Raw genomic sequence first — 24,078 nt, forward strand, 5'->3', positions numbered from 1 at the left:
ACTTGTCGGTCCAACGCGTGAAAATCTCGCATGTGATGATCTAATGCGTGAAAATCTAACACGTGGTCATCAAACGCGTGAAAATCTCATATGTGATGATCTAACGCGTGAAAGTCTCACGTGTAGTAATCTAACGCATGAAAATCCCACATGTGATAATCTAACACGTGGAAATCTCATGTATGATGATTTAACGCTTGAAAATCTCATTTGTAGCCATTTAGCACGTGGAGATCTCATATGCAGTAATCTCACGCGTGATTAAGCACACGAAAACCTGACATGTAGTAATCAATCTCGTAGAAATATATGTGGTAATCTAATGCGTGAAAATCTTACGTATCTCACATGTGACGATCTATCATACAAACCAGAAATCTATGACCCATTTTCCAATCCCTTCCGAACCATCACAAAAGTAGAACACCCTGTAGATCTCTCATTTCGTTAAACTCAGAATATCGAATTAAGAAACAAAAAATGGAACAATAAAAGCACTGCTCGCCCTGACGAAACTCAGCGAATTAGAAAGTAGCACATCCGTGTAATTATATGTCGATAATTGAGTGCACGGTTTGGTTATGAACGCAACAAGAAACGCTGCCAAATTTGCTCCGCTCTAAAACGCTCTAAACTTCATACTGCCAATACTGTTGTGGTTTCAGTGTAGGTCACGACGAAACTCGTGCAGTAACTTGCGTTTGCCGCAATCGTTTCCTGCATCCTTTAGCCGTCTTCTCCGGCGACCTACTGCGAGACTCACAGAGGATGTGGCTGCGTAATCAATTTTTAAGCGTGGACTTTTAATTGCGTGGCTTTTGCGCAACGGAAAATTCATCGCTAACGATCGCCACATTCTCACACGATTGCTACACGCGGCTACGTCTTATTAACGATCAAGATACCTCGCGTAGTTTCCGCTGTCAGTTGTAGATTCATTCAAAGAAATCGTGTAGGAATGAATGAAACTATCCTGTGTTCGATGAGACGTTATGGGAGTTAAGCGTGCGATTCAAACTTTGAAATTTAAATCTGCAATTCATTTTGTGGAATTATTGATGCAGCGTTATAGTATACTTTGGTCTAGTATATCTTCTAAGATATACATCTTCCATAAAAATTTTAAGTTGCAAGTCGAGATCTCGCCCATTGTCCCCGGTGTTATATCGGGTCCAAATGGGCAACTCGCACGATGTTGGACACTTTACCTATTGCTACACTGAACAGCGTTGGATCCGTGAAAGAAGCTGATATATCACGATGGATATCGGGGATACAATCGTAGAAAAGTTGCGGTCTCGATCCACCGTTCTGCATCCTTGTAGCCGATAAATCGTATGTCGAACTCGGTCAGGTCGAAAAGAAATGCAATTTACATTTTGTTTTCCGCGTTGTTTCGCTGCTGGCAGCTGGCACGACCCGACTTGCCGAATAAACTCCCCTTTATTACGTTATAGAGCTATTTGAATTTCGTATCTTGAATTATTAACGCGTTGATTGCTGTGGTCAGCTCTATTCGAGTGACATTTAGTCTGAAATTTCTGAACTGACGTTTGTTAAATAACATTGCGATTGAAGTAAGCGAAGTTTTTAGATTTGAAATTTTATGTCAATATTTGAGAAAAAGTTTAGGAGATGTAGAAAATAAGACACTAAAATTCAATTTGAGTTAATTGTTTCTGTCAACTCTTTTGGTCAGCTACTTCCATATTTGATATTCTACCATGAAATTTTTTTTTAATCGTTGTCACATACTTTTAATATTTCTGTTTGGTTATAATTGCAAGTCCAACGCGTGTATTTCACTGTGTCTCGATGAAAATGATCGGAATAGCATCGGACAGAAAAATCGAGTATTTCTGGTTCGTAATTTTATCGTCGTTTAGCCAAACGACGTCGTCACAGTGGAGCTGTTAATTACACGAGCCTATTCGTCACCGTTTGAACGCATTTAACCGCGAATTCCAGCGACAAACAGGGTTGTTTTCTATGGCGCGTTATCGCATCGGAACGAAGTTCGCGCGCAAAGTCGCCCTTTAATTACGCTCTCGTCGAGAGTTACAGGGCTACTTTGATTTCCCGCGCGTCGGTCGATCGCGAATCGAGGGGAAAAAAGATTTGCGAGAACGAGTCGGCCGAGCTATTCGCGGAATACAAACGAATCCTCTTTTCCCTCCTTTCGCCTGATAACCGGCTGTTCCTCCAGACTATTTTCGCTGCTGAACGATCGAAAGGAGCTCTCTTTTACCGTACCCTTTCATTGTGCTTCTCGTTCCTTTGCCGAAAGCGCCCGATCGAATCGTTCCACTAGAAACCCTTGAGGAGATGCATCGTTGTTGGAAAGTTTAGAAGCGATTGCTTCCGAGAGCGATAAACCCCTGCAGAAACGTGCGGAGAAATCTTCCCGTTTTTGATATTAAACGAGTAGGAATTAGACCATATATTTTCGATGCAAATAATTTCTCTTCAAAAGTTCACTGCGGTCGGAAAACGATACCGTAGTCAATTTATATTCCCGTCATCAATATTCATTTGAAATACAACTTCAATTAATAACAGCTCGAATTGTAACTTTTGATAGTTTATTTCAGTTTCTAATTCGAATATTAACATTTTATTTTAGTTTCAATTAGCGATAGTTAACTTTAATTTCTATTATTAACAGTTTATTTTAATTTCTGTTATTAACAGTTCATTTCAATTTCAGTTATTAACAGTTCATTTCAATTTCAGTTATTAACAGTTCATTTTAATTTCACTTATTAACACTTCATTTTAATTTGAGTTGCCAATATTTTAGTTTAAATTAGCGGCAGTTAATTTTAGTCGGAGTTGTCGATAATCATTGTTAATTAGACTCGAGTCTCGAATTAGCGAATTCTAATTTATGTAACTGTTTGGATGTTGCGTTTGCTATACTCGCAACGATGATTTCTAGACTGCCAGAACACGTCTCTGTGTTTAGGCTAATTCGTCTGGCAAGACTCGAGCGCAGAAACGGCGAATTTGAAGAGGATATACGGCATCGCGGCTGAGCCGAATTAGCGGGTTCACGGGGAGGCCGTTTAACGTGAAGGAAGGTTAATCCGATTTGCATTTAATCAGCGAGCGAACCGTGCGATGAATATTCAAAACACGCATAGGCCGTTTTACTTTAACGCCGAATGTTTATCTTTGCCTGTCGCGTGTCATCGTTTCGAGAACTTGGTTAATTCTAAGGAAAAACCATCGTTGTCATAATCATTTCATTTGTATAGAGCTTATATCTTGATTTACAAAATGCTGCACGGATCAAATGACAAGTTCATCAGCTAATGTTGAAAGTCAGAGATGAAACTGCAAAATGGAAGAAGGCATCGATGAACATTTAAAGCTGCAGGGTATTGTATCACACGAATGTTTGATCAAAGAACCGGTCAAAAACGAATCACGAGATATCTGTTTTCAACACGAGTCACGAGATATCTCGTGTTATGAAGGATGAATATTAATTAGCCTGTAACCGATCGGTTTTTGGGTAAATTTGTTTAGGTTAATCGTTCCATACGGGTAATGTCTGACTGACAGATTAACACCTTTGGCCGTTCAGTTAAAATGTGTGCGGAGTCTAATTGGAATAAATGGATACATTTCGAAGGAAAATTTTATTTAACTCCAAAGACAGTTCAAAAATAGAGTTATACTGTACTTGTCTTTGACTTTTATTTCAGATAGGAGATTTCAAGTTAGCATCAGAAACTATCTTTACCAAGTCCAATAATCGTAAATTAATCGATGAAGCATGTGCACCGGAGTGTGACTAGATAGCAACTGGGTAGCTCTCACGTTTCAGTCGATTTTACGTACATGTCCTTCCCGAAAGGGTTAAGCGGTGGAATCTACATCGATGCGTTTCGACAGAGCAACCTTTTCAAGAAAGCTCATCCTCTTAGTAGCCTGTTAAATATTCACGAGAACCCGTCGTTTGAACGTGTGTTACCGTCGACGAGGTACAGGACCTGCTATCGAGCTATGACGAGCCTCTTGAGAATCCGGTCGCTTTTCCTTTTCCATGGACTCGTTAAGATTTCCTCCTCGAAATTACTGCGCACCCGAAGGGCTCCTACGATTTTATTAATCTTTCACTGCTTATTTGTCTGGGTTCAACGTCTCACACCTTGTTGCTCTTATCTGAACATGTGTTTCCTTATTTTGCGTTTTCGTTTCATGACGGAATTGACTATGCAAAATTGTTAAGCAGCACTATAGTGCCATTTTATTCGACCAACATGAACTTTGCTACGTAGTCAATACCCATTGAAAGCTTGAAAGTATCATTCATGAAAGCAAGTCATCAAAGGATACCACAAAGCGTCCTGAAGTGTTATGTTGACGAAATAAAAAGTTTTATTAACAGTATACTCGTGAGAAATGCTACTAAAGAGCATTATACAAAATAATATTACGAAATTTTGTGTACTTTAACATTTCGTCCCTTTAACATTTGTCATTCGAACCTAATAGTGATAATACGTAATACGAGTTAAGTGCAGATAAATGAAATCGCGTCTACACATATCGCACCTGTAAAATTTGACGCGAAAGTCGCAACAAGCAGTTAACAGTGTGGACCCCCATAACTCCCGTCCACTTGCCCGAGATTCATGGAACGATGGTCGTAGAATGGCGAAGAGTCTAGAATACGAGTTTCGTGGTCGTAGCTGTCGACGTAATCGCCATTCTTTTATGTCGGGTGCGTCATGACCCGTAGAAACAATGTGTCACCGGGTCGTAGCAGCGTTTTAGTTGGCCCGAAATTACCAAGACGAATTTCCTAGGTCCAGGTACAATATGTACCCTAACCTTTCGTATGGGATTTAACAATTTTATCGCGTATGCCGTTCACCATGAATGCCGGCGAACTTTTACGAGTTCTTTTACTGTTCAATCCCTTCCAGCGGCTTTTGTGTCTGCGGACGTGGTTGATAAAAGTGAGACCGGAAAACTGTAAAAGTAGGAGAGTTTGAATTATAGGTGAGTCATCTTTTCAGAGGAGTAATTGTAGAGGGTATTCTTCCGAAATGGTCATTTTTAAATTATTGTCACATTTTAGGTACCTGGTTTCTGGACAATTCTGAGTAATTATAGGAATTTTTGTCTTAGCGTTTGAAATAACTGATAAATCTCGCAAGTTTTGAACTATTTCAATCTTTGGACCGAGGGTACCGATTTAAAATACACATTATTCTTTTGAAAATTCTCCTCTGAAGATTCGAGTGTTTAATCTTTGTCATAGTTTCCTATGATTTCTAAACTTGAAGTATCGATTCCTAAAGGTATTTCGAGCTCTGTACTACCATAACTCAACAAGATAAATGATTCTATATATAAATATACAAAAGTCGATAATCAAGCGAAAAATAATGCGATCAAAATTGGGTCTTTTATTGGCTGTTGTGAAACAAATGCACTCGATCGTTTATATACGGGCTGTCGGTCGAAGGTTCGTAAATATTTGCCCACTGTTTATCAACGATCCCAGAGGTTATATTTGGCTAATTTTTTAACGCACTTTTTAACCCAAGGATAACATAAATTATGAGATATTTCCAGAGCATGTCGATGTTTACAAAATACGGTGAATCATGGATAGTTTGTTTTCTCACGATACGACAAAATTAACTGGATAGACGAGTAATTGTTGTTTCATCGTTTGATTTATTATGACAACATACGAAAATACAAAATTCTCTACGAGCTAGTTCATATGTATCCGCAGTTCATCATTTATTTACAACGTTTATACGCAGAGATCAATAACTTAGGATTTAGTATTAAATTAGTATGAAAATTGATACACGTGACGTCATGTTGTGCGATGATTGTTTGTGGTTTAACTTTAACGACCCCATCCAGCTCTGCAATAAACAATTTTCCATTATTCAAATTATCGTATCAAGGTATTGTTTAAAAAATATAAGTTTCTTTCTTATTGGGGATATTTTTGTAATGATTAATTATTTACCCAACATTGGCGTAAGATATGGTGGAAGATCGTCGATCGGGTGGCAGATTATAATAGGTATTATCACCGCCGTCGTAGTCTTGGTCATAAAACGGTCTGCGGAACCAGAAGACGTATGGGTACCTCACGGTGTCCCTGGCAGCCAGTAATTCTAGATTATCTGTATTCAAAATAAACAAAATTTCTATTCATTTATTTTCACAATGTACTTGGTTCATTCAGAAAACAGTGACTCCTTCAAGCTTCATATATTGATCCTTTTTAAACTATCAATTAAAATTCTGTACACTTTCAGAAACATTCACATTTGGAGTCTTATTACAAAAATTTCTTTCTCAAAATATAAATTAACCCTGACAATGTAATGAACACTTTCAGAAACATTCACACTTGGAGTCTTATTATAAAAATTTCTTTCTCAAAATATAAATTAACCCTGGCAATGTAATGAACACTTTCAGAAACATTCACACTTGGAGTTTTATTACAAAAATTTCTTTTTCAAAATATAAATTAACCCTGGCAATGTAATGAACACTTTCAGAAACATTCACACTTGGAGTTTTATTACAAAAATTTCTTTTTCAAAATATAAATTAACCCTGGCAATGTAATGAATACTTTCAGAAACATTCACACTTGGAGTCTTATTATAAAAATTTCTTTTTCAAAATATAAAATCAATGACAATGTAATGATTCATATTTCATGTACAAACTAAAAATTTATAGACTTTATACATAGATTAACTTGTCCTTTCAAAAGTGAAGAACTGATTGTTAAGCAAAATGTTCATGAAAAAAATTCTTAATTTCACATTTTATCTGAAATATAATAGTCTTCTCACCATTTTGTGGTTCAGCAACGGGCATCGCCAAAACAAGCACCAACTGCAAAAAGACGATCCAAAGAGAGAAGACCCTCGTGTTCATGGTTGGTCACGGAGATGAGATGAAATCGCGAACGAACTTTTGTCTGAACAGCAATGCTCTCCTTCCGCTCTTATATACCCTCGAGCTTCCGACGCATCTTGACGCGTCGATCTCGACGTTTTTAAACAGAGGAGCTGTTAATTCGCGTTCGAAACCGTTCCGAGGATGACGAATACCGCTAATGAACACCGCAACCTCGAACGAGTGGATACCGGTGGTTTGTACCTCTGTTCGCGCCTCAACGAAAACAGTCAACCCGCAACGTAATTTATTTATTGTTAGTCACTCGATGTTTTTTTTTCTGGTGACGGGAAAGTTGATTCGACAATACTCGTTTAAATCTTTGCACTATGATTTGGTGCGTCAGTCATTGTTGCAATATTAGAACGAGTAAAGAAAGTTGATATGTCAATCTGGTATTATGCAATTATAGGTATTATGCAATTATCTGATATTATGCTGTGCAAATTATAGTTTGACTTGAATAACAAATTGAGAGAATTGATCATAGTACAAGTGCGTCTCGTCAAAATACCGTAAGGGGTTAAAGTTAAAGCCTGGTCTGGAGATGTGTATACTATTAGATTTGTACTTCGTTAGAATAACAAATGTTTTTCATAACATAACGATGTGCAAATAGTATAGCCATGTCTATATCGTACATGACAGTTTTACAAGCGAGCAGTGTTCATTGAAATTTCTGATTAGAACCTATCGCATGACGAGCTTGTTATTCTTAACAGCGTGACGCCGTGTTTCGCGTATTTGTAACTTCGACACGTAACGTTTTCGTCATCGTTCGTTATCTTCGTTCCGTTAGTTGTAACACGTAGTAATTAACATCCGACAATTAGTCATTTCGGCTTAGAAGATTTGATCAAGTTTTAAAATTACACGAGTCGTATATTGCACGGAACGCGCGATCGTTAAGGAGTTAATTGTAGCGCGGACAATTAGCGAATCGTGTTCGAAATGCTTTATCGTCAACAGAGTTCCTTTATGCTGATTGGCTGTTAATTACGTTATCTTAATGCAACACGGTTTGTCTATTATCGCAGCCGAATTAATGTCGTTTTCGTTATCATTATCATTACTGAATTGGTATAATTTTCTACTTAGGCACACGCGCCCCATTATCTCGCCGATAACGAGACCCCGACACTCCGTGCCTTCCCGATAACGGAAACCGACAATTAGTTTTGCAAATTGCTGCAACGTAGACAAACTTAACAAACCTGGAATATCGCAGATTACCGAAACATGCTTCGTGCTTTACCGAATTTTAATTCTACTTTGTTTTATTCGAAACTTATGCAGATATGGACTAGGAGTTATGTGGACATGTATGTAAATTTTGAGATTTCTTATTCTTACAATCTTTATCTCTCTGTATCCCCAAATTTTTAGGAAACCAAGTTCTCAGATCTCCAAATTTCTACATCATCGAACTCCAAGGCCCCTAAATTTCTAGGTCCTCAAATTCTACTTTCCCGAAATCCTGAAATCTTCAGATTCTTAGACAGAACCTTCCAAATTCTGAAGTCCTCAAATACACGTATCAAATCTTAAATCTCCAAATCCTAAGATTCTTAAATACCCATATCCCCAAATCCCAGGTTCGTGTCCCCAAATTTAAAATTCCTAAACTCTCTTAGAATCATGGTAGACACCTGTGTTATCTTTGCCATTAACTGTATATTAGAAGAAGTGTTCAACCGAACACGTGGAATAAAAGAGTTGCAACGTGAAGCGTTTCTTGCGTATACATCGGTCTTTGTCAGTTTCGTTTCCAACGAAGCAGAAAATACGAATGGTTATTTCTACACTCTTTGCCATCAAATTATTTCAAGCTCGACGCACACGTCTTTGAAACGAGTAATGAGCAAGTTAATTCGCTTGGTCGGGATTTGCGGCGGCCAGGAAAGGCTCGGTCTGGGAAACTTCGACGTCAATTAAACGCGCTACTTCAACTCTCGCTACCAATAACCTGGCTGGAACTTGCGAAATGCCTGCTTCATAAAGGCCGTCACGGTTGCCGTTAACTCCCCTATCCGATTACAATTGTTGCCAGAATCTTGGCCTTCGTTCCTTAAAATTTTATTTCACGCGAATAAAACGGCGATATAACCCTCGAACACGACATCTGATCGTCCTAACACTCCTGTTAATTCGATGTAGACCGAGAACTGTTAGATTTGTAATTTTGACACGTGTTAGTTGACAAAATTTGGAACTTTCTGCATCGTGTGATCTCATGGTAATTCAAACCTTGTAGTAAGTAAAGTTGACCAACGTATTTGGTAACATATTTAATAGACGCAAACACAAAGAGCTATATGTATTTATCAAGTTTCAGGAAACTAGAAATACACATGTTTATATTTGTCACTCAGTTTCAAGTATGTTTGGATGAAGTAAACTTGTGGATATTGTAGACAACCCTACTTCTGGCTTGTAGGAGGCTGATCAGGTTCAAAGTCTGCCTACTCCATCTTGCACGATCCTAACATGATGTCTTTATGATCACTCTAAATATTTACGAACTATTCATACCGTCGAAAATAAATGTAAATCTAGGTGTCCTTTTCTTTCTTGACCAATCGACGCTGTAGATCAGTCAAGTCCTTGTGTCCGCCTCCTAGGCGCGAACAGTAGGTTTGTCTACAGTACTTGACTCTTGATTATCGTCACCACGTGTACTTTATTGATAAACTTACACTGTACACTACATTTATTAACCCATTAACCTATGATTGAACATAATTTCCATTTACTGTATCCCAAGTGTAATGTCACGAGTGTGAGTGAAAGGTTTAAGCAACGTTTGACGCAGAATTCGTTCTAATCAGATCAGTGAATTTTGTTAAAATTTCCCGGTTTTAAAACTGGGTCAGCCCCCCGCTGGTATTACGTAAGCAGGGAAGTTTTAAGCACTAAAATAATTTGAAACTGCGAGTGCAATCAGCGAGGACGAAAATAGAGGAAGCCAGCCAACCCTCGTCTCGGTTCGATAACACGATGTCGTGTTCGAGGGTTGTCCTCGTCGGTATTTCATAAAAAAAACCAACTTCCCGACGACGGCTGAGCGGAGATGCTTCGTTAATCGATTATCGTTATTAGGTTGCGGCGAGTGGTGGTCGGGGCTGGTCGTTCAGCTTTTGTGATCGCATGAAAACTCGTGCGCGAACGAAGCGTCCGCGTCGCGACGCCACGCCACGCCGGTTGATTTCGTCGGGAATCGATGAAATGCTTTTCGCCGCGCGTTCGAGCGCGTCCTGGCCGAGCGGAAAACGCGACGTCACGTGCCGGCACGCTCGTCAATGGACAAACGTTCATTGAATAGTTAAGATCTCTTGGCGTGCTTCCGCTGCAAACGGCGACGCGTGTTCTCTGTTAGCTTTGTTTTTCTCCTCCCTGCATCCCCCTTTTCAACGATGAAACCCGTGCTTTCAGAAAAAAATTTAGAGATACTTTGATAAATTGTACTGGAATATATTATTTATAGGTTTATTTTTGTGAGTTCTTTTGGAGAAACAGGAATTTTATCTGCTAGATTCTTGTCTGGTCTATGTTTTGATATCAGTGTTTCGCACTGTGCTCTAGATCGAGGATATTGGAATATATACGTTCATGTAGAGGAGTTCCCAAGTCAATTGGTTACTTCGATAAAACTGGAAGTGGGAGTTCACAAGTCCTTAAGTACCTAAGTCCCGAAGTGATAAACTCCCTAAGTTTCAAAGTCCTCAAAATCCCTCAAGTACCCAAGCTTCTAAAATACTGAAATTCAGAACTGATAATGTTGGAAAAACCTGAAGTAGAGAGATGGAATCTACATATCCCCAAACCTCCAAATTCTGAAATGTACAAATCGCTGAATCACTAAGTGTTCAAATTCCTAATCCTTCAAATCTCTAAATTCCTGAATTACCAAATCGATAAATTTCTGAACCCCCAAATCTCTAAACCTTTATGTCCACAATTTTCCAAATCTCTAAATTCCCAAATTCTTATATTTCTAAATTTTCAAACCCCTAATTTGCTAATCCCCAAATACATAAATTCCTAAGTCTTCAATATCCCATATTTTCCGAGTATAAATTTCCAAATGTCAGTTAATCACTCACAGTATAATTAACAGAAACAATGATCAGTAAAAACTAGCTACACTCCATTAGAAATTATAACACATAATCAATCAGAAACAATTCTGTCAGAATGATGGAAACTGTAATTACAAATGTGACATACTTGAACGTAACTCACCGCATCATTAATATCGCCAGAACAACCGAAACTAAATTCATTAGGAAACAAATCGGGGATGGGTGAGTCTGCGTTTCATCAGTTTCAAGCGAAGAGGAGTCAGCGTGTTGACGCAGACACGAAATTCTGGTCGTGATCAACATTTGTTCACCCTGAAATTTCAGTCCGGCGAGATCATCCTCTTCTCTTTACTCATATTTGGCTTTCGATTTATTTCTGCCTCATGCATCACTAACAACAAGCAGATTACACCATCTATCGAAACTGGAGATATTGATCTTAGGGTGCATACTTTTTGGGTAAATGTGGGACACTACTGTTGACTGTGATGATACTGGGTTAAATTTGCAGATGTTGGAATTTGGGAAATTATACATTTTGCGTATCTCAAATTTCTCACGCCCCCAAATTCTCACGTTCCCAAATTTCCATATTTCCAAATTGGCATATCCTAAATTTCTCACGCTTCCAAATTCTCACATCCTTAAATTCTCACGTTTCCAAATTCTCACATCCCCAAATTGGTATATTCCAAATTTCTCACGCCCCCAAATTGTCACACCCCCAAATTCTCACATCCCCAAATTCTCACGTTTCCAAATTCTCACATTCCCAAATTCTCACATCTCCAAATTGGTATATCTCAAATTTCTCACGCCCCCAAATTGTCACACCCCCAAATTCTCACATCCCCAAATTCTCACGTTTCCAAATTCTCACATTCCCAAATTCTCACATCACCAAATTCTCACATCTCCAAATTCTCACATCCCCAAATTGGTATATTTCAAATTTCTCACGCCCCCAAATTCTGACATCCCCAAATTCTCACGTTTCCAAATTCTCACATTCCCAAATTCTCACATCTCCAAATTGGTATATCTCAAATTTCTCACGCCCCCAAATTGTCACACCCCCAAATTCTCACATCCCCAAATTCTCACGTTTCCAAATTCTCACATTCCCAAATTCTCACATCCCCAAATTCTCACATCTCCAAATTCTCACATCCCCAAATTGGTATATTTCAAATTTCTCACGCCCCCAAATTCTGACATCCCCAAATTCTCACGTTTCCAAATTCTCACATTCCCAAATTCTCACATCCCCAAATTGGTATATTTCAAATTTCTCATGCCCCCAAATTCTGACATCCCCAAATTCTCACGTTTCCAAATTCTCACATTTCCAAATTCTCACATTCCCAAATTCTCACATCCTCAAATTCTCACATCACCAAATTCTCACATCACCAAATTCTCACATCACCAAATTCTCACATCCCCAAATTGGTATATCTCAAATTTCTTACGCCCCCAAATTGTCACACCCCCAAATTCTCACATCCCCAAATTCTCACATCACCAAATTCTCACATCTCCAAATTCCCGCATCCCCAAACTCCAAAATCGTCGAAGCCTCCATATATCTCCATCACCGTATCACAAGTTACAGCCTAGTCCAAGCTGCCCATCACCATTATCAAAATCCGTCCACAATTTTAACGGTCGAAGAGATTAATTACCAAACAAACGTTCATCATCCATATCTGCCGTATCGTTGCTACCATTGCATAGTAATTATCCCGTGTTGTTGGACGTGTTTAGTTTCAGTTGATCCACGTCGAGGTAGTCAGAAATTGCACGACGTCGTGCTGAACACGCGTGTTACTTGATCCAATGATGTCCGTGGCTGCAGGCTGTCGCGTAATCATCGTGAGAGAGCTGCTATTGTGCCAGATAGTTGGCTGATACATTGCAAAGATTATTGCCCTTGGCACACATTCATATTCCATTCGGCGAATCCATCTGCACGCTCATTTATCGCGCACAGCATTGAACTTCCTCCGGAGGGGCGTCAGGAACGTGCTCACGGTCGTCGAAGAAAAGAAGGGATGAAATCTTTGTGGATTTACGGCTTCCGTTCCCGCGGTTTCACTTTGATACCTTGCTTTGCTTTTGAGAGAAACAGTTTTGTTTTTTTACCTCGTTTTTGGCGTTAAATGGAAAGTGATCGAAAGTATTTGAAATTTAATCGAATTATGTTTAATCGCATTATCGCTCTGTAACGTTATCGTTTAATTGCATTTCAATTGCGCAATAATTCTATAATGTAAATAATTACGTAATTCAAGCTTTATAATTAATTCAACCACTAATCATGAGTATCATTGAATTTTAATAGACCATAGTCATTTATGAAATAATGAAATATTTCGACAAAATTCAAAGTGGAAATGTCATATATATCAAATGTCAGTTACATAAAATAACTTGATAAATAATTTCGTTCTAGTTCGAAGTTTTCCAATTTACTTTCTGAATGAACATTTCGTAACTTCTTAGAAATTCTACGTTTCTTAGATAACAGTTTCCATTCTGCCAGTTTAATAAACGACGATATATTAGAATTCATTAACGACGCTCGTGTGTGAGCGAAGGAAAAGTATTCGATGCGATCCGACTATAAATTAGTTTCGAAAGTTCCCAAGGATTTCCGCATTCTGAATTCGTGTCGCAACGGATGTTAATAATTAAACAGTGCACTTATTACTGTGCTTCCTTTGTCTCTATAATAGAGCAGGCTGAAAGGTATGCATAGAATTTCCATGGTGACTCACCTAACGCGTAAACATAGTTGCATCGATTAATTGCGTTACGTTTTAATCGAAAAATACGGGACGAAACAAGTTTCCTGTCGCGACCAGCCATTTACGGGAGACATTCATTACCTGGCTATGTAATTTGCAACTCTGTTATCGTTACAACTTCCTGACTGCCCAACCAATTTGCACCGCCAATTAAAATTCATAAATGTTCAGACATAATTGTTCGTTTCATCTTCGTTAACGTAGCCAACACGTTGCATCAACCCTTTCGTCGTTAAGGGCGATTATTGTCACTCTGCGTCGAATGATTACCTGACATTAACCGTAACGACTATAATTAGTGTGATAGTAACTATAACTTTCTTATGAAAGTTTGTTTTGGAAAATTACACGTGTAACGCGAGGCAATTAAACTTGCATCGAAATATACAGTAAAAATATTTGGTGAACGAAATTTTAAAAATTGCGTATGAACAATGCTAGCTAATTAAATATGACACTTGTATCGCACAAAGCATACCTCAGTAAAAATATTTAGCGAACGAAATTTGAAAAATTACGTATGTACAATGCAAGGCAATTAAACATAACGACACTGGTATCGCGCAAAACATACTTCAATCAAAATAATTAACAAGTACAATTTCGACAAATTACGTAGAATACAAGGCAATTAAACATAACACTCACATCGAACAAAATATCAGTTAAAAAAATATTCAGCAAAAAAAATGATTTTAACCTTCAATTAATTTAAGATCCACATAAACCATAGATATGCACAGTGAAAGGTACTAGCAGTATCCTTCGGAAGAATATTCTATACTTGTCGAGATTTATTTTAATCTCGATAAACGAGATTATTATTAGGCGGGATCAATCGCAACTCCACGTGTATCTGAGCTCGAGGCGGAACTACGGCCGCGTTACGGTATCGAGTTCGACTCGATATCGGTCTACGTCGGACTAAAAAGGACGCTCCAAACTGGCACAGCTATAGAAAAACTTGTAGGTAGTTTGATCGGTAGGTAGTTGAATCGGTAGGTAGTTGACGGATCGAGCAGTCGTAGATGACCGAACAAACCAGTTAGAGGCTAACCCGCCAATCTGTTCCTTGGAATCTTCGATTTTCCTTGACCACAAACTTCTACGATACTTGCAGATTTTGCTAGATAGTTTGTCACGAGTAACCTGTAGTTCCATGAGGAAGGTTCAAATTAAATTTGAGTACAATAGGAGATGGATTCTAAGTTGGGTCTTGTGTGGAGAATACAATGATGGAACTGATGTTTTGTTAGGGGTAGCCTCAGTGATAGAGCTGATGACAGTAATAGAGCTCATGCAGTGGTAGCTTAAATTCCTCTTAAACATAAGAATTCAATTTATGAACATAGAAGATCAGATGATCCAGTCATCCACGATTGTTGGATTCCAGTTTTCAAACCAGGTGAACGAATCCCACTGTTAAAAAGAGACAACTACTCAAAGTATCAAGTATTAGTTTCTCTCCTATGATAAAAATCCTATAGTCTACATAAGTGCCCACAGTCCACGTGTCCCTAAATTATAAAACCTATCCAGCCTATAATAACTAGATGAGCATCATGTTGAAGTTCAATAAGAAACGAGAGATCGAAGGATTTATTCGAAGTGAAGATAAGGTTGGTAGCGAACGTGCGGGCATCGATCGAGACAATTTCGATCCCATGACCTTCCCCTCGTAGGCTAAAAATCCCACAGCCTATTTGCGTCAATCCCTGTAAGCCACGCGTCGATACCGTCTATTCTCGGCTGGGTGGAGAGGCACCGCCACACCATGGTGCAGCGAGTGCCAATCAACCGTCGCTCGGCTGCTCACAAAGCCTACTCTCTTTCCGTTGTATGAAGGGGATAGTTCACGGTGCCTCGGTGTTGGTATAATCGAAGCGACGGAAGCCCGGCAAGGTGTGGTGGCTGGCCACGGCACGTTCCTGCACGATGTAAACAGGCCGGCTAGGTCGAGCTCCAGTACACCGGATACCGTTCACGAAGACGGCCACGCGGTTTCGCTATTCGTCATCCACGTTTCCCTGACATTCCTTCGTGACTCTAAATCTCCTTTCGTGATCGGAGCTCCTCGACCTTGGACAATGTTACGTGTCGTTAGCTATTTCTGATCGGTTTGTTTAAGTCGGTGCATCATGTAACTTTGGTAACGTGGTCTTTGTGGTTGTCTGATGTGACCTTTAAGTTTGTGCGGTCAATGGACTAGATCCACAGTGTTTTAATTACGAGTTACAAAATCAAATTGTAGAACTTATATTCTTAAGACAAGGTTTACGTTGTGAATAGACAAGGTGTAAACGTTGTGGAGTTGCCAATAGTTCCGTATTTTGCATCGAAAGATGTTAAACAATATCATGACGAATCGATAAACACACTGACTAATGTTTGCCCCCAGATGCGATTGTTCCTCAAGCTTGTCTTCTAGTTTACTAACGCGAAATTTTAATGTCAATTAAGATTGCACAGAATAGCGTTGCAAATTCCCGAAGGATTTAGCCATCGTTTGTGATTCAAATCTTTTCACCGTATGCAGCGTATCAGTGTCACTAACAAATCGTTGAAGTAAAAAGTCGATTGGATGAACTCGATAACCCTATCCACCGACAAGAAGCGATTACACCCGGCAATAGTTTGTGATATCAGCGGACGTTAGCGAAATACATCGGCTGAGCCGATACGCTCGACGGATCGATGGAAGCCTCGCAACGGGGCACACACGGTGACAAGCGATACGGTTCAAGTGCATCCTCGAGGAAAACAACAAACAGATAATCCACGATTTAGAAGAGAAAAAAAGAGGAAATCTCACGGCAACGCGATTATAACGCGAGTAGCGACAGAGCGTGGCAGGTGAATCAGTAATTATCGATCACGGTCGAAAACATCATCGATTAAAGAAACATCGACACAAGTATCGATGGTCGCACCCAGTGTCCACGACGGGTGTGTCTTTCACGTGCAGACCAGCTATTAACCAACGCTCCGTGAAGCTTACGAGGGTGAGGACGTCGCGCCGCGGAACAAGCGGATTGATTACACGCTGCTCGCGTTCCCAGTCAACAGAACTTCCGTTCCAGTCCATTTCAAGCCTCCTCCACGATCAACGGACCCTTAGGGTGCGTTTAAACTAAACGCGCTACGGATTCTAGGCGCATTTGTTCGTGTCTGTTTAGCGCAAATGACCATTTGGTCACACCGAGCATGCTAGCAAATGTTTGTATAGGAAGGGACATTTTCGAGTTGCGTCGTGCTCCAAATTTCATACGAATTTGAAGTTCGGCTTCTTCGATTTGGGAACTGACCAACTTTATCCAATTACCCCATTTTCGGGATGTAAACGGAGAATCCATATGTCCAGATCGCTTCGAATTAAATGATACTAAATGATAATGCTGCCTAGAAACTCGTTGAATTCGTGTGCAGAATTAAAGTAAAATCGTATCGTGGTGAGAGTTGAAGCGTGTCATGAGACGTAGATGTAAATTGGGTAGAGTAGAGAACAACATCGAATTATATCACTTTGAAGTGTATTATATAGAATTTGAAACCCAGCAAGTCCCACATCGAATTCGAGTTGTGTCAAGTACGATCGTACTCTGTTAGCGTTACATCAAGTCGTATCACATTGAATCACATCGAGTCGTATCAAATTTGAATCCCACCGAATCTGAGTCGTGTCAAATCAAACTCGAATTGCATCAGATCAACTCGTACCACGTCAAATCCTAGTCTAATCATATCAGACTTCAATCTCACCGACTAAGTTTGTACCACACCGCAAAGAGAACTAAAATTTTGTCTGAGCCAAGAATATCGAACATTGGCTTAAACGCACCCTCGCCACAAGAGCTTCGTCTGGCAAGACGCTCGAAAAAAGACAAAAGCTGTACGCGATAGAGCGTGCAACAACTCGAAGATTAAGTCTGCAGAAGCACGGATCGTGAAATCTCCGGTGCATGGCTGAGGAGCAGAAGATAAAAGAGACTAGATCGATCAGAAACCTTCGATAAAATCTTCCACCCTTGTCGGTATCCTTGCAGCTTCGCGAGCTTGAAATACTCTCCCTCGAGATAGGCAGGTCGATGAAATAAAATTGTTCCATGCAAGTCTCGCGGACTGGTCTTTGCGAGATCGTTTCGTGAATATTCAGTGGGACTCGGTGAAACGGACGTCGATTGAACAAACAGCGACTTCCGTGCGGAAAGTGGTAGCCGATATCGCGTACCGACGATGAAGGATGATTCAACGTGGAACGTTTTCATAGGATTTTGTTATTATTCGTGACGTACGGAGGAATTCGTTTAGCTGGATTTTGCAGAATCGGAATCAGCGAGAATCGCGAATTTCTCTGAGGATTTCAGGGATTAGTGTTCCTTTTGGACTGCGACAGAGATGAGCCTGTTACGATTTGGACCCTTTAAGGACGGTACGTTTATTTCCAAATATTATTTACTCACTGAATGTTTGCGGAACTGTGGTTCTTTTGTTTCTCGAATGCTGTTCTCTTTTCTGAAGCATTTTGCATTTTATCCTATTAAATTTATCATATGTACACTTGCTAGTCATTTTATCGAGTTGGTTTTTATGGATATTTCGTAAATAAACTGCTCTTCAGTAACGGTGAATTTCACTTTCAAGAACGATAAATTATGAATAATGGTAAATTTAATACAGTTTTAAAACACAATTGCATTCCATTCATAGCGATCGAAGATAATCCTTTTCTTATAAATATAAAAGAAAGATACCCATCTGCAGATGCAGATAACTTGAGGCAATTTTTTGCAATTATATAAAAAGCTCGTTAGTGGAAGACTTTCTAGAACAGCTCAATTATTGCAGCAGTATTCTGTGTTTTCAGTGAAAGCTAACAGAAACTCTTCTTTTCAGTTTCATATTTTATGCAGAGGGTGTTTTTTACCAGTTGCATAAAAGGTAGAGCAATATTGTTCGGTGCTCGAAAAATTGAATATCGTACTCGTTTATCTCCTATCGAACCGCTGAAAATTTCGATCTGTCGATGCTGACAGCCTATTTTTAACTTGCGCGGAAAAGTTTCTCTTCCGAATGATTTCGCGTTCCATTTATGGCAGGAACGCAGTATCCTCGTTTCTGGCCAAAATATTCCTCTCTGACCGTGCAAATCCATTATTCCGATTACGTCGATCGCGCACGCGTGCACGGGGGATACACGTGTCGTGAATTAATTCATCGGACAAATGAATCGTTCGAGCAAATGCGTGGCCTTTGTCGGATCTTTCAATCATCTTCGATCACTATGAACGGAACTGAATTCAACTGGGTTACGTGAAAATATGCTAGAATACGATATAAAGGGAGAGGTGATTGTTTGTCGTACGATTGTTATCGATCTTGACTTTTATACTAGAATTCATTGTGTGAACTAGTTATATGTCCCCAAATTAATTAACTTGATGGTCAGTGAGTCAGTTGGAGCTACAGAGCTACAATATTAAAATTATGTTAAAATGTGTTAATTTAGTATCAGTTGACTAGGCAAATAATAGTACTTGAACTTCAAATTCGAGCATATTGAAAATTCGAGTAAAGTTGATCGAATGAAGGGTGCGTCACGAGTCAGATTCCTCAAAAGAGTGCAACATGTTAACCCTTTGCACTCGAAGATAATTTGACTGTTTGCAAACAGCAATATTAAAACTTAATTAAAAAGTTAAATGAATTCTCTTGAAGTTATTATTTCTCTACTAATAATTTCCACTATTGTTTGTTTCACTATGTTTATACATCACACGTGTCATATTATAGAATCAAAAAATGCTTGTTTCAAATTATTGTATTAAATAAAACGGTGACTGAGAGTCACCTCTCGCAAAGAGTTAATACAAATTTAATACACTAATTATAGACAGTGAAAAATAGTATTAATATTAATCTTCAAGTACCGACAGTCTATAGATACCTCCACAAAGATTCATTACATAAAGTGTCAGTTGTAAAATGTAAAACATGAAATGATCTCAACATAATTGTAAATATAACGAACCGTGTTTATAAAATTGAAATAATTTTAATCCCTCCAAAAATGAACAATTCTGTTGTAGCACACGATTGACTCAGTTTCAAAGCTGTCCGTAAATACACGGACTATACGCGCGGTAAATACGCGTTCGATATACGATCGAATATTGTAGCGATGCTTCATTATCCTGCATGCACGTTCGTAATGTATCGGATTAAATGGAATGCTAGGATAATCGGGAAACCATAAAAGAGAATCTCGTTTAATAGAGATCTCTGTTCGAATGAAAATCGCTCATACGAAAGAGCGGGAGAGATAAAATGCAGCGAGAAAATTTCGTTACGCGCGAAAACTCGTGTAATTTCGCCTTTCAAAATCTATTCTGTATCGATGTCCATTAAGCTCTTATCAGAAGGATATTCATCAGCGATGTCGGATAATCCGCTTCTTCCTCTGTCTACTATATGTGTACACGTTAAATCATATTATTTGTGCTGTTGGGTATTGTTTTATATTCGCATGGATAAAAGTATGATTGAAGAAAATTAATTTTTGGAAAGATTGTGGGGTTTGGGTATTTGAAAATTTGGGAATTTTGGAAGTAAGGTGGGTTAGGTTTAGGGTGAGAGTTTAGATTTGAGGGTTCCAGAATTGGTGATTTGAAGAATTTGGAACTTGAGTTGGCAATTCGAGTAACTATTATACAAATTGGGAGAAAATTTAGAGGTTTCTCAGTTTAATTATTTGGGAATGCTGATATTCAAGAATTTAGGCAACTTAGACATCTACAAAGTTGGGAATACAAAAGTTTTAAAAATTGTTCAAACTGTAAATTGAAAAGAAGACTAGACCTCTACATAGATCAGTCAATAGATAGCAAACTATATATATGATAATAAGCCCCATGAGCGAGCAGTTGGTCACGTCCAGAGTCTCGAATTAATAATCCGATCTCGTTCGAAGCGTGGAAAGCCCCGAGCCGAAAATTGCATGGAAATCCCAAACATTCGGAAGGATTACAACGAATCCCTGTTACGAAGTTGGAAATCCGTCGAGTCGGATCTTGCCGCTAGTTAGATGTTCAAAAGTTGTCGTAGAAAGGCAAAGTTTCGGACTGTCTCGGCCCAGTTTATATTTATCGCGTCGCGAAACGCGCGGAAGAGGCACTTTAAAGGACAAACATTTTCCGCGAGTTTCTTAGCGTCGCGACGCCGGATTCACCCGCGTGCGTTTCTGACGCTCTTTCATCGCATTTTTCCTTTATATCCGGCCGCGAGCCGAGAAACACACATTACGCGTACTTTCGCGGTGAATACGAGGCTCGATGTCGACACGATGAAAAGGAAAAGCAGAGGGGACGTAGCTGGAACGAACGATTTTCCCCGGGAGTGTGACAGTGGTTACATAACAATGAGGCGTCGCGGCGTCGCTCGCGGAGACGCTTCGAGGCACACTCGCAACCTTCTAACTCTGTCTAGTCGCCGGCTTTCCGCGAAGATACCACATCGCGGTCGATAGAAATGAATTTTACGGTTCACCGTGCCTCGCATCTGCTTGCCGCCGGTTGCTGATGCAGAAATTATTCTCTCTTCTGCTGTTCCTTGCCTCCCTGACTTACAGCCTGTGTAATTTCCACTCTGTCACGTCCACGAGTACTTGGAAAATTGAAGAATGAAAAATGGAGATTGTCACCGGGCTCCTTTACGCCGCCTGCAATTTCGTGTTATCTTCTTTCCCTCTTTCGCGTATCATTCCTTTGCGGTGAATTTGCCAAAATGAATTCCCTCCCTTGTTTCCCTTCTTGGTCTTGGTCTCTTTATATTTTCATTAAGACGGTAGCACTTGTTTCTTCACGGCCATCTTTACATTAGTATCTGTCTCAAACTAGCACCTTCCAAAATTCGACTTCATTAAACATCGCTTCATTTTACTGTATTTTCGAGGACATTTCGATGTCGGTCCTCCATGATTTATCAGTCTAACCGGATCCGATATATTTCTCATAATTCATCAAAAGACTTGTAGAATGTAATAATTAGTGAAGAGTCCAGGCAAATAGCAAATGTACCTTTAACATACATTCAGTTTGAATTTTGTCTATTTCCGAACTTTCCGAACAACGCACGAATGTACGTAGTAATGAAGAACATTTAGATGCAAAAGTTGGTACTCGGCGATCAGTCGTGTGCAATTTTCACGCGAGGAGTATTCTAACCGGCAAACTAATTTCATACACTCGAAGTTTCCTAGTCGATACCATGTGCAGTACGTGTCCGCAAAATGGTCGTTCTTTGGTCCCGACACAGTAATATTTACCTTCCGCGAGAAGGTCCAGTTGTACGATGTAATATCGTCGAGGAAACTATTTTAATAACAGGGTGTTTCTCTCTGGAAACTACAGAAATACTGTTCTTTTCTATCGTAGTCGGCTTTATGGATATTTTCGAGAAACTTATCGATAGAAAGCAATTTTGATCTATTGTTCTCTTGAGAGGCGGAAAGCAAATTGAAATACACGAAACTTCGAATCGAATCCTTCGATATCGTTGTTTGCGTTCGTTTTATTGCCTACAGACGCGAAATCTATGAAGATCTTTCTGCATCTCGAATATCGTGCACCCTTGAACTCCCCAATAAATACAACTTCGATATAGCGTACTCCGATTCTTCTCTGTTCAAATTCATTCGGATTTCAGCTCGGAAATAAACCGTAATATATTAAATTTCTTCTTCTGAACTCTGCCGGTTAATTTTAACACAATCATGGCCGATGATCACGTCTTCGATTTATAAAGACATCGGCATCCTTTTTGATTATCCTCTTTTCGAACGATATTTTTACCGAAGGAAAAGGAGTCTCAGGGTGAAACTGACGCTATCTCGTTGGCTATAATTACTCGATAGAAAACGATCATCCTTTACGGACGATTTGACATTAATGCTTTCGACGAGCAACTCCATTAGAGGAGACACGATGCTGTTTTAAGTTTAATCCTTGTCATCGATAACGCTCGTCGATAATGAACTTCATGCTTCTTAGAAACAAACGTGTTGTTTTTTATTCACTGTTTAATTTAACACCTTTACTGTCACGGTGAAAATAGCCAGTAATTATTAAGAATAGCATTATGTTTAAGGTTTATCTACACTTCTTTTAATAATTACTTCATTAATCATCATTTCGTCAAGTTGATGTATTTTCATTGACCTATTTAGAAGATAGCTACTTTCGCTTATATCAAATCCCTTTTCTGCATTCTCCAAAAGTGACCTATCTTCGGATCCACAGCCTGAAATGTTTCCACTCAAGAATATATGAAGTACATTAACTCCTGCTCTGCATTATTGTGTGACACTCGTGACGCACGTTACAGTGCATACGTGACATGTCAGTCTGGTATTTAGGTCCCAATTGAATTTTAGGTTCAAATTATCTTCACAATTTAACTTTACACATCTTCACATTGTAAACTGCTAGTTATAAAAGTATAAAAAATATAAAACTTATTTTTGCGTGCCCTGAAAATTGTAGGTCAAAGGGTTAAGAAATATTAACATTAATGTGCTTCGATATTTTGACCCATGCAAATTTATGTCTCACGGTAAATATTCGGCACAAATACGATGTAATAAAGCGGACTTTGAAAGAAGAAAAACACAGCAAGAACCGTCGCAAGAAAAGATACAGATTCACGAGCAACAAGGTTATGGCAAGAAGTGTTTCTGGTACAAAAGGGTTAACTCCTGTTTACTCGCGTGGTATCGCGTTCGATATTTTCTTACCGGCATGTAATTTATCTTGCCGTTGCTGCGGGAAAGGCGGCGATTCATTGACATGCAAAGCGGCAACTCCATCTGCTTTCTTTATTTTAGACCGACCTAGAGTTACGCGAGTTATTTCAAACCGGTTACTGCATAACGTGTGGTCGCGCTTCTTGTGTCGCATTCTTCGATTCTTTTGCACTCGTAACCTTCCGTACGTTCAGGCTGCTGCAATCGACTGCCTCGATTTGATTGATGATCGATCTTCTATCTGCGAATCGAACAGCTTGCAACTTTTCGTGAACTACTTCGCAAAAGGAGAAGTCGGAAAAGAGATTATCTCGACGACAGCGGAGAAATTGAGTTATGCGAACTTGTGTTATTGAAATTTTGTACGTGTAAAGCGCACACAAATTCTTGTTTTACTGGCTTGTATACTTCCTCATCCATCAATTTTCAAATC

At 39.3% G+C, this 24,078-nt stretch overlaps 2 protein-coding genes across 4 annotated transcripts in view; one reads left to right on the forward strand and one right to left on the reverse strand.

Annotated features, from left to right (window-relative positions):
* The window catches only part of LOC100874708 (phosphatase and actin regulator 2), a 312,191-nt gene that overhangs the window by 14,789 nt on the left and 273,324 nt on the right, over positions 1 to 24,078 (forward strand). Inside the window, exon 1 of one of the 3 annotated variants that reach the window (XM_076530600.1) lies at positions 15,818 to 18,278. The exons of the other annotated variants lie outside the window; for them this stretch is intronic. Within the exon in view, the coding sequence (XP_076386715.1) occupies positions 18,245 to 18,278 (34 nt within the window). The 5' untranslated portion in view covers positions 15,818 to 18,244. Of the gene's footprint in view, positions 1 to 15,817; positions 18,279 to 24,078 lie in introns of those variants that run through there. 3 annotated transcript variants of the gene reach the window in all.
* On the reverse strand, positions 5,678 to 7,325 carry LOC100878033 (uncharacterized). Its single transcript, XM_003703964.3, has 3 exons — positions 6,852 to 7,325; positions 6,005 to 6,164; positions 5,678 to 5,897 (listed from the first exon to the last, which is right to left on the reverse strand). Exons 1-3 carry the CDS (start codon positions 6,934 to 6,936, stop codon positions 5,879 to 5,881), a joined length of 264 nt encoding a protein of 87 aa, XP_003704012.1. The 5' UTR covers positions 6,937 to 7,325; the 3' UTR covers positions 5,678 to 5,878.

The sequence above is a fragment of the Megachile rotundata genome, chromosome 4, assembly GCF_050947335.1.
Source record: "Megachile rotundata isolate GNS110a chromosome 4, iyMegRotu1, whole genome shotgun sequence".
NCBI lineage: Eukaryota > Metazoa > Arthropoda > Insecta > Hymenoptera > Megachilidae > Megachile > Megachile rotundata.